Source organism: Littorina saxatilis, linkage group LG8 (assembly GCF_037325665.1).
Source record: "Littorina saxatilis isolate snail1 linkage group LG8, US_GU_Lsax_2.0, whole genome shotgun sequence".
NCBI classification, from domain to species: Eukaryota; Metazoa; Mollusca; class Gastropoda; order Littorinimorpha; family Littorinidae; genus Littorina; species Littorina saxatilis.
This window is the reverse complement of record NC_090252.1, coordinates 3182912-3196285: the sequence shown is the minus strand read 5'-3', so window position 1 is coordinate 3196285 and position 13374 is coordinate 3182912. Positions and strand designations below refer to the sequence as shown.

At 39.5% G+C, this 13374-nt stretch overlaps 1 protein-coding gene across 1 annotated transcript in view; it reads left to right on the top strand.

Annotated features, from left to right (window-relative positions):
* The window catches only part of LOC138974462 (putative surface protein SACOL0050), a 7074-nt gene extending 2400 nt beyond the window's left edge, over positions 1-4674 (top strand). The window contains exons 2-3 of the mRNA XM_070347180.1: positions 1-1099; positions 4619-4674. The exon at positions 1-1099 is cut by the window's left edge and continues 1097 nt beyond it. Of these exons, the coding sequence (XP_070203281.1) occupies positions 1-1099; positions 4619-4674 (1155 nt within the window). The remainder of the gene's footprint in view (positions 1100-4618) is intronic.
* The last annotated feature ends 8700 nt before the right edge of the window (positions 4675-13374 follow it).

Sequence of the window (13374 nt, the reverse complement as noted above, 5' to 3'; positions counted from 1 at the left end):
CCGAGAGACACAGAGTGCACTAATGACAAGACGACACCGAGACACACAGAGTGCAATAATGACAAGACGACACAGAGAGACACAGAGTGCACTAATGACAAGACGACACCGAGAGACGCAGAGTGCACTAATGACAAGACGACACCAAGAGACACAGAGTGCACTAATGACAAGACGACACCAAGAGAAGCAGAGTGCACTAATAACAAGACAACACCGAGAGACACAGAGTGCACTAATGACAAGACGACACAGAGAGACGCAGAGTGCACTAATGACAAGACGACACCGAGAGACACAGAGTGCACTAATGACAAGACGACACCGAGAGACGCAGAGTGCACTAATGACAAGACGACACAGAGAGACACAGAGTGCACTAATGACAAGACAACACCGAGAGACACAGAGTGCACTAATGACAAGACGACACAGAGAGACGCAGAGTGCACTAATGACAAGACGACACAGAGAGACACAGAGTGCACTAATGACAAGACGACACCGAGAGACACAGAGTGCACTTATGACAAGACGACACAGAGAGACACAGAGTGCACTAATGACAAGACGACACAGAGAGACACAGAGTGCACTAATGACAAGACGACACAGAGAGACACTGAGAGAGACGCAGAGTGCACTAATGACAAGACGACACAGAGAGACACTGAGAGAGACACAGAGTGCACTAATGACAAGACGACACAGAGAGACACTGAGTGTACTAATGACAAGACGACACAGAGAGACACTGAGAGAGACACAGAGTGCACTAATGACAAGACGACACAGAGAGACACTGAGAGAGACACAGAGTGCACTAATGACAAGACGACACAGAGAGACACAGAGTGCACTAATGACAAGACGACACAGAGAGACACTGAGAGAGACACAGAGTGCACTAATGACAAGACGACACAGAGAGACACAGAGTGCATTAATGACAAGACGACACAGAGAGACACAGAGTGCACTAATGACAAGACGACACAGAGAGACACAGAGTGCACTAATGACAAGACGACACAGAGAGACACTGAGAGAGACACAGAGTGCACCAATGACAAGACGACACGGAGAGACACAGAGTGCAGTAATGACAAGACGACACAGAGAGACACAGAGTGCATTAATGACAAGACGACACAGAGAGACACTGAGAGAGACACAGAGTGCACTAATGACAAGACGACCCAGAGAGACGCAGAGTGCACTAATGACAAGACGACACAGAGAGACACTGAGAGAGACACAGAGTGCACTAATGATAAGACGACACAGAGAGACACAGAGTGCACTAATGATAAGACGACACTGAGAGACACAGAGTGCACTAATGACAAGACGACACCGAGAGACACTGAGAGAGACACAGAGTGCACTAATGACAAGACGACACCGAGAGACACTGAGAGAGACACAGAGTGCACTAATGACAAGACGACACCGAGAGACACTGAGAGAGACACAGAGTGCACTAATGACAAGACGACACCGAGAGACACAGAGTGCACTAATGACAAGACGACACTGAGAGACACACAGTGCACTAATGACAAGACGACACTGAGAGAGACACAGAGTGCACTAATGACAAGACGACACAGAGAGACACAGAGTGCACTAATGACAAGACGACACAGAGAGACACAGAGTGCACTAATGACAAGACGACACCGAGAGACACAGAGTGCACTAATGATAAGACGACACCGAGAGACACAGAGTGCACTAATGATAAGACAACACTGAGAGACACAGAGTGCACTAACTATGAATGTAGATGTAAATGCTTGTATAACTGTGTTTTAATTTTTAATGTGTCAAGCGCAAAGAGCATAATTGTAAAGTTGTGATGTTGCGCTATATAAATGCTCATTTATTATCATTATTATTATTATTATTATTATTATGACCAGACGACACCGAGACACCTTGTGTTTCTACAGTACTAGTCTACAGAACAACCCTAACCCTAACCCTAAAGCAGAATAAGGTGAAATTGTTTTTGGATCGTTTTAAACAAAAACATTTAATGACAAGTTTTTGATTTTTAATGACCAAATTCATTAATTATTTTTTAAGCCACCAAGCTGAAATGTAATAACAAAGTCCGGCCTTCGTCGAAGATTGCTTTGGCAAAATTTCAATCAATTTGATTTAAAAATCAGGGTGTGACTTTACAAAAAGCCGAATATGACGTCAACAAAGACATTTATCGAAAAAAAACGAAAAAAAAACGTCCGGGGATATCATTCCCAGGAACTCTCATGTCAAATTTCATAAATATCGGTCCAGTAGTTTAGTCTGAATCGCTCTACACACACACACACACACACACACACACACACACACACACACACACACACACACACACACACACACACACACACACACACACACACACACACACACACACAGACACCACGACCCTCGTCTCGATTCTATTGAAATTCTACCTTAGGGTTAGGGTTAGGGTTAACCCTAAGATCACAAACAATCGGTGTATAATCCAGCATCACAAACAATCGGTGTATAATCCAGCATCACAAACAATCGGTGTATAATCCAGCATCACAAACAATCGGTGTATAATCCAGCATCACAAACAATCGGTGTATAATCCAGCATCACAAACAATCGGTGTATAATCCAGCATCACAAACAATCGGTGTATAATCCAACATCACAAAAAAGCAACACAATCACACAGCTTCAAATGATTTATTGTCAAAATATATGTGTCTAACTCTGCAGAAAACATGTGCAACCAGCATGTGTCGATTCAAAGGTTACACGACATTCACACACACATCAACAGATGGTAACAGAAGAATGGAAATAAAAAATCCTTGCTCAGACGTGATACATGTGATGATGCATGCACGAATAAATTGAGTGTTGTCCTTCGTACATTGCATGCAGCTTCATAAGGCTTCATGATTGGGTCCATTTCAGTCGGTTTAAATGTAAGTGTATGTGTCCATTTCAGTGTTTAAATGTAAGTGTAATACTTTATCCAATGCTCGTTTAGTGCACGATATGTTTTTATCCAATGCTCGTTTAGTGCACGATATGTTTTTATCCAATGCTCGTTTAGTGCACGATATGTTTTTATCCAATGCTCGTTTAGTGCACGATATGTTTTTATCCAATGCTCGTTTAGTGCACGATATGTTTTTATCCAATGCTCGTTTAGTGCACGATATGTTTTTATCCAATGCTCGTTTAGTGCACGATATGTTTTTATCCAATGCTCGTTTAGTGCACGATATGTTTTTATCCAATGCTCGTTTAGTGCACGATATGTTTTTATCCAATGCTCGTTTAGTGCACGATATGTTTTTATCCAATGCTCGTTTAGTGCACGATATGTTTTTATCCAATGCTCGTTTAGTGCACGATATGTTTTTATCCAATGCTCGTTTAGTGCACGATATGTTTTTATCCAATGCTCGTTTAGTGCACGATATGTTTTTATCCAATGCTCGTTTAGTGCACGATATGTTTTTATCCAATGCTCGTTTAGTGCACCATATGTTTTTATCCAATGCTCGTTTAGTGCACGATATGTTTTTATCCAATGCTCGTTTAGTGCACGATATGTTTTTTGCTTCTGTTGGTTTTGTTTTTGCTTGCTTTCTGTTCCTCTCTGTTCAATCTGTCTTTGTTCAATCTGTCTTTGTTCAATCTGTCTTTGTTCAATCTGTCTTTGTTCAATCTGTCTTTGTTCAATCTGTCTTTGTTCAATCTGTCTTTGTTCAATCTGTCTTTGTTCAATCTGTCTTTGTTCAATCTGTCTTTGTTCAATCTGTCTCTGTTCAATCTGTCTTTGTTCAATCTGTCTTTGTTCAATCTGTCTTTGTTCAATCTGTCTTTGTTCAATCTGTCTTTGTTCAATCTGTCTCTGTTCAATCTGTCTTTGTTCAATCTGTCTTTGTTCAATCTGTCTTTGTTCAATCTGTCTTTGTTCAATCTGTCTTTGTTCAATCTGTCTTTGTTCAGAGTATTTGTTGTAACTTGCTAACTTCCTCAACAATCATTGATAACCACAACACTGCACCTCTCTGTTCAATCTGTCTTTGTTCAGAGTATTTGTTGTAACTTGCTAACTTCCTCAACAATCATTGATAACCACAACACTGCACCTCTCTGTTCAATCTGTCTTTGTTCAATCTGTCTTTGTTCAATCTGTCTTTGTTCAGAGTATTTGTTGTAACTTGCTAACTTCCTCAACAATCATTGATAACCACAACACTGCACCTCTCTGTTCAATCTGTCTTTGTTCAGAGTATTTGTTGTAACTTGCTAACTTCCTCAACAATCATTGATAACCACAACACTGCACCTCGTGTTAATACAGTACTACAGAACAATATCAACAATCATTGATAACCACAACACTGCACCTTGTGTTTCTACAGTACTACAGAACAATATCAACAATCATTGATAACCACAACACTGCACCTCGTGTTTCTACAGTACTAGTCTACAGAACAATATCAACAATCATTGATAACCACAACACTGCACCTTGTGTTTCTACAGTACTACAGAACAATATCAACAATCATTGATAACCACAACACTGCACCTTGTGTTTCTACAGTACTACAGAACAATATCAACAAACTGACAATGACACAACACAACATTACACAATGACACAACACAACATTACACACCCCATCTCCCCCCTTTCCCCGTCGCGATATAACCTTCGTGGTTGAAAACAACGTTAAACACCAAATGAATAAATAAAGAAAGAACATTACACACTAACAATGACACAACACAACATTACACACTGACAACGACACAACACAACATTACGCAATGACACAATAAACATTACACACTGACAACGACACAACACAACATTACACACTGACACAATAAACATTACCCACTGACACAATAAACATTACACACTAACAATGACACAACACAACATTACACACTGACGACACAACATGACATTACACACTGACAACGACACAACACAAGATTACACAATGACACAACACAAGATTACACACTGACAATGACACAACACAACATTACACACTGACAATGACACAACACAACATGACACAACACAACATTAAACACTGACCACAACACAACATGACACAACACAACACACTGACCACAACACTGACACAACACAACATGACACAATGACAATGACACAACACAACATTACACACTGACAACAACACAACACGACATGACACACTGACAATGACACAACACAACATGACACAACACAACATTACACACTGACAACGACACAACACAACATTACACACTGACAATGACACAACACAACATTACACAATGACACAACACAACATTACACACTGACATTGACACAAGACAAGATTACACACTGACAATGACACAACACAACATTACACAATGACAATGACACAACACAACATTACACAATGACACAACACAACATTACACACTGACATTGACACAAGACAAGATTACACGCTGACAATGACACAACACAACATTACACACTGACAACAGCACAACATTACACACTGACAATGACACAACACAACATTACCCACTGACAACGACACAACACAACATGACACACTGACCACAACACAACATGACACATCACAACACACTGACACAACACAACATGACACAATGAAAATGACACAACATGACATGACACACTGACAATGACACAACACAACATGACACAACACAACATTACACACTGACAACGAGACAACACAACATTACACACTGACAATGACACAACACAACATAACACACTGACAACGACACAACACAACATTACACACTGACAATGACACAACACAACATTACACACTGACAATGACACAACACAACATTACACACTGACAACGACACAGCACAACATTACACACTGACAATGACACAACACAACATTACACACTGACCATGACACAACACAACATTACACATTGACCATGACACAACACAACATTACACACTGACAATGACACAACACAACATTACACACTGACAATGACACAGCACAACATTACACACTGACAATGACACAACACAGCATTACACACTGACACAACACAACACGACACACTGACAATGACACAACACAACATTACACACTGACACAGCACAACATTGCACACTGACAATGACACAACATTATACAATGACACAACACAACATGACACACTGTCAATGACACAACACAACATTACACACTGACAACGACACAACACAGTATTACACACTGACAATGACACAACATTACACACTGACAATGACACAACATTATACACTGACAATGACACAACACAACATAACACACTGACAATGACACAACACAACATTACACAATGGCATTACACAATGACACAACACAACATTACACACTGACAACAACACAACATTACACACTGACAACGACACAACATAACATTACACAATGACATTACACATTACATACCGACAATGACACAACAAAACATTACACACTGACAACGACACAACACAACATTACACACTGACAATGTGTTAGGAAACGCTGCCGTTGCTGAACTTTGGTTCAGTTTTGTGTGTTGCATGTAGTTGACTTATTTGTACTTTGTGGGAAAGTACCGATATTATATTTTGTAAACACAATATTTATATTTGAACGAGAATGCAGGTGAACTTTCTAGTCCTGTCAAAACAAGTTGTTTAACACGTTGTTTTGAGTCGTGGGTTCGTGGCGTTCGCTCGGATTAAGTGCGTCGGCGCTTTTGATGTACGTCACAGAGAATGTCACTATTCTAGTCCATTCTATTCATCTAATTTTAGTTGTATCATGTTCGGTCTGGAATATTCTCGAGATTGAGTATTTACTATATAGGCCAGCGTGATTTGTATGTTAAAAAAGCTTCTACTTTGAGTTCTGCTACGATGTGCAGTTGTATGTATGGAATGCTAAATAAATCCTCAAACTCAATTTGACGAGTTGTTTTCTGCTGCTGCGAAAACGGGCGACGTAGAATAAAAGAACACAACTATACGACGTTTGAGAACTTGTGGCAATCTCAAGTGTCGTGTAACACAATGACACAACACACACCAATACACACTGACAATGACACAACGCAACATTACACAATGACACAACACAACATTACACACTGACAACGACACAACACAACATTACACACTGACCATGACACAACACAAGATTACACACTGACCATGACACAACACAAGATTACACACTGACAATGACACAACACAACATTACACACTGACCATGACACAACACAAGATTACACACTGACAATGACACAACACAACATTACACACTGACAACGACACAACACAACATTACACACTGACCATGACACAACACAAGATTACACACTGACCATGACACAACACAAGATTACACACTGACAATGACACAACACAACATTACACACTGACCATGACACAACACAAGATTACACACTGACAATGACACAACACAACATTACACACTGACCATGACACAACACAAGATTACACACTGACAATGACACAACACAACATTACACACTGACCATGACACAACACAAGATTACACACTGACAATGACACAACACAACATTACACACTGACCATGACACAACACAAGATTACACACTGACAATGACACAACACAACATTACACACTGACAATGACACAACACAACATTACACACTGACCATGACACAACACAAGATTACACACTGACAATGACACAACACAACATTACACACTGACAACGACACAACACAACATAACACCCTAACAATGACACAACACAACATTACACACTGACAACGACACAACACAACATAACACCCTAACAATGACACAACACAACATTACACACAGACAGTAACACACTGACAATGACACAACACAACATTACACAATGACACAACACAACATTACACACTGACAGTAACACACTGACAATGACACAACACAACATTACACAATGACAGTAACACACTGACAATGACACAACACAACATGACACAACACACCATAACACAATGACACAATGACACAACGCAACATTACACACCGACAATGACACAACAAAACATTACACACTGACAACGACACAACACAACATTACACACTGACAACGATACAGCACACCATTAAACAATGACAATGACACAACACAACATTACACACTGACAATGACACAACACAACATTACACAATGACACAACACAACATTACACACTGACAGTAACACACTGACAATGACACAACACAACATTACAAAATGACAGTAACACACTGACAATGACACAACACAACATTACACAATGACACAACATAACACAATGACACAACACAACATTACACACTGACAATGACACAACACAACATTACACACTGACAATGACATAACACAACATTACACACTGACAATGACACAACACAACATTACACACTGACAATGACACAACACAACATTACACAATGACACAACACAACATTACACACTGACAATGACACAACACAACATGACACACTGACAATGACACAACACAACATTACACACTGACAACGACACAACACAACATTACACACTGACAACGATACAACACAAAATTACACACTGACCATGACACAACACAACATTACACACTGACAATGACACAACACAACATTACACACTGACCATGACACAACACAACATTACACACTGACAACACAACATTACACACTGACCATGACACAACACAAGATTACACACTGACAATGATACAACACAACATTACACACTGACCATGACACAACACAACATTACACACTGACAATGACACAACACAACATTACACACTGACAACACAACATTACACACTGACCATGACACAACACAAGATTACACACTGACACAACACAACATTACACAATGACACAACACAAGATTACACACTGACAATGACACAACACAACATTACACACTGACCATGACACAACACAACATTACACACTGACAATGACACAACACAACATTACACACTGACAACACAACATTACACACTGACCATTACACAACACAAGATTACACACTGACAATGATACAACACAACATTACACACTGACCATGACACAACACAACATTACACACTGACAATGACACAACACAACATTACACACTGACAACACAACATTACACACTGACCATGACACAACACAAGATTACACACTGACAATGACACAACACAACATTACACAATGACACAACACAAGATTACACACTGACAATGACACAACACAACATTACACACTGACAATGACACAACACAACATTACACACTGACACAACACAACATGACACACTGACAATGACACAACACAACATTACACACTGACAATGACATAACACAACATTACACATGCATTTAAACGATTTAATTTTGGTGTCGTCTTTGTAAGATGGGTAGAGATTCTATTGTATAAATCGGAAAGTTGTATCAATTTTATGGGCTGGTTATCGGAATGTATTGAATTGCACGCAGGTATCAGACAGGGCTGTTCTTTTTCACCGATGGCCTTCATCCTTGCATTAGAATTGTTGGCCTTGAAAATTCGAAATGATGGTTCAATTAAGGGTCTGCCTCTGCCAAAAGAAACTAATGATAATTATGATATGTTCTTTAAGATATTATTATATGCTGATGATGTGACCCTATTTCTGAACGATATGGATGAGTTAAAAAACGCATTAACCCTTGTTACCTATTTTTCCAAATTCTCTGGTTTGGCAATGAATAGACAAAAAACTGAAATCATGGCCTTGGGCAGTAATAAATATGGTAATGAAAATGAGTGCGGGTTAAGGTGGACTACAAAAGTGAAGATTTTGGGAATTTATTTCAGTAGCTCCTCATCGGTCTCTGAGATTGAAGAAAACTGGACAAGCCGTATTGAAAATATACGACGCAACATTGTAAAATGGTTTAAACGAAATTGTAGTATCATGGGGAAAATATGCATTGTGAAATCTCTTTTGTTATCGCAGATTATTTATCCGTTGCAAGCACTGGTAATACCCGAAAAGGTATTGACTGAGATAAATACTATGTTTTACAGATTTATTTGGAAAAAACGATTTTCAAACACTAAGGCATTTGAGAAAGTTAAAAGAAAAGTGATGTGTCAAGAGTTTCCTGATGGGGGTTTAAAAATGATTGATGTCATTGATATGCAGTCCTCTTGTTTGTTGTCCTGGGCGGCAAATTTATTGAACGAAAAGCAGGAAAGTTGGAAACAAATACCGATACATATGTTCTCGAAGCTTGGTGAAAGGTTGTGTTGCTTCCAATCTAACACCACGGTAAAAAATTTTAAAGGATTGGGATTAATTAAAAATGTATTTTGGAAACAAGTTTTAATTTGTTGGTTGAAAAATAAGGACATGATTCAGAGAGCAGTAGGTGGAGACATGTTATTAAGAGATACGTGTTTATGGAACAGCAAGGATATAATCTATTGCGGCCAAACCCTGTTTTTTAGCGACTGGATTAAAGCAGGCGTTTGTCGAGTAAAGGATGTATATGTTGGTAATGAGATTGTGCCCTTTAATATTATGCAGCAGAAGGTTGGATGTAAGCCCACAAGATTCTTTGAATATAGGGTGATTTGTACAGCAGTTAAAGCAGCAACACTACGCTCTGCAAATGGAAATGTATGTGGATTCAACGATTTAAAGAACCTGAGTAAGCCTTGTCAATTTCGCAAATTAATTATAAAGGAAAAATATGTGGAGCCGGTTGTAGTTAAATTTTGGGAACATAAATTTGATTTCAGGCCGGGAAAAGAGCAATGGTTAATGGTAAACAAAGTAACCACTGAAACAAGATTGCGAATGCTGCATTGGAAAATATTGCACAATATTTACCCCACAAATATTTTATTGTATAAAATAGGCATTTCCGTGAGTAATTGCTGTACTCACTGTGAGAACGAAATTGATTATATTGAACATTTTTTTTACTTTTGCCCGAAAATTATGTCCATTTGGAAATGCGTTGAGGATAAAGTGAATTGTAAATATAATATGATTATTAAAATTACCGTAAAGGAAGTTTTTTTGGGCGTATTTGAAAATTCACAAAGTTCCAAGGCACTAATAAGTTATGTGAATTATTTGATTGTGATAGCCAAAATGTGTGTTGGTATTTATAGATATGGCTCCCCTCTGGATATTGTATGCATTTTTGAGAAGGAATTGTTATATAGAAAAGTTGCTTAAAATACATTTAGATATAGTAATGTTAATGTTATAGTAAAAACATTACTTAAAAAAAAAAATTAAAAAAATCAATGAAGAAGGATGCTCCCCGCCAACAACAACCAAAAAAAAAAAAAAAAAAAAAAGGCAAAAAAGAAAGGGTTGAAGCAGCCTGCATGCAACTGAGATTTAAAAAAAAAAAAAAAAAAAAAAAAAAAACATTACACACTGACCATGACACAACACAAGATTACACACTGACAATGACACAACACAACATTACACACTGACAACGACATAACACAACATTACACACTGACCATGACACAACACAAGATTACACACTGACAATGACACAACACAACATTACACAATGACACAACACAACATTACACACTGACAATGACATAACACAACATTACACACTGACCATGACACAACACAAGATTACACACTGACAATGACACAACACAACATTACACACTGACAACGACATAACACAACATTACACACTGACCATGACACAACACAAGATTACACACTGACAATGACACAACACAACATTACACACTGACAATGACACAACACAACATTACACACTGACAACGACATAACACAACATTACACACTGACCATGACACAACACAAGATTACACACTGACAATGACACAACACAACATTACACAATGACACAACACAACATTACACACTGACATTGACACAAGACAAGATTACACACTGACAATGACACAACACAACATTACACACTGACAATGACACAACATTACACACTGACAATGACACAACACAAGATTACACGCTGACAATGACACAACACAACATTACACACTGACAATGACACAACACAAGATTACACACTGACACAACACTACACACTGACAATGACACAACACAACATTACACACTGACAATGACACAACACAACATTACACACTGACAATGACACAACACAACATTACACACTGACAATGACACAACACAACATTACACACTGACACAACACTACACACTGACAATGACACAACACAACATTACACACTTACAATGACACAACACAACATTACACACTGACACAACACAACATGACACACTGACCATGACACAACACAACTCACGGTTCCAGTGACGTGTCGTTCCACAGTGTGGTGAAGTTACCATAGAGACAGGGACACACAACTCACGGTTCCAGTGACGTGTCGTTCCACAGTGTGGTGAAGTTACCATAGAGACAGCGACACACAACTCACGGTTCCAGTGACGTGTCGTTCCACAGTGTGGTGAAGTTACCATAGAGACAGCGACACACAACTCACGGTTCCAGTGACGTGTCGTTCCACAGTGTGGTGAAGTTACCATAGTGACAGTGACACACAACTCACGGTTCCAGTGACGTGTCGTTCCACAGTGTGGTGAAGTTACCATAGTGACAGTGACACACAACTCACGGTTCCAGTGACGTGTCGTTCCACAGTGTGGTGAAGTTACCATAGAGACAGGGACACACAACTCACGGTTCCAGTGACGTGTCGTTCCACAGTGTGGTGAAGTTACCATAGAGACAGCGACACACAACTCACGGTTCCAGTGACGTGTCGTTCCACAGTGTGGTGAAGTTACCATAGTGACAGGGACACACAACTCACGGTTCCAGTGACGTGTCGTTCCACAGTGTGGTGAAGTTACCATAGAGACAGGGACACACAACTCACGGTTCCAGTGACGTGTCGTTCCACAGTGTGGTGAAGTTACCATAGTGACAGGGACACACAACTCACGGTTCCAGTGACGTGTCGTTCCACAGTGTGGTGAAGTTACCATAGAGACAGGGACACACAACTCACGGTTCCAGTGACGTGTCGTTCCACAGTGTGGTGAAGTTACCATAGTGACAGGGACACACAACTCACGGTTCCAGTGACGTGTCGTTCCACAGTGTGGTGAAGTTACCATAGAGACAGGGACACACAACTCACGGTCAACAAAGAACAAAACGCCAAAGAAACCGAGACGGGATGATTATGTCCCTTATTGAGAAGATTTCTTCCCCCTTACGACTACTGCATGTTTAATGGACTGT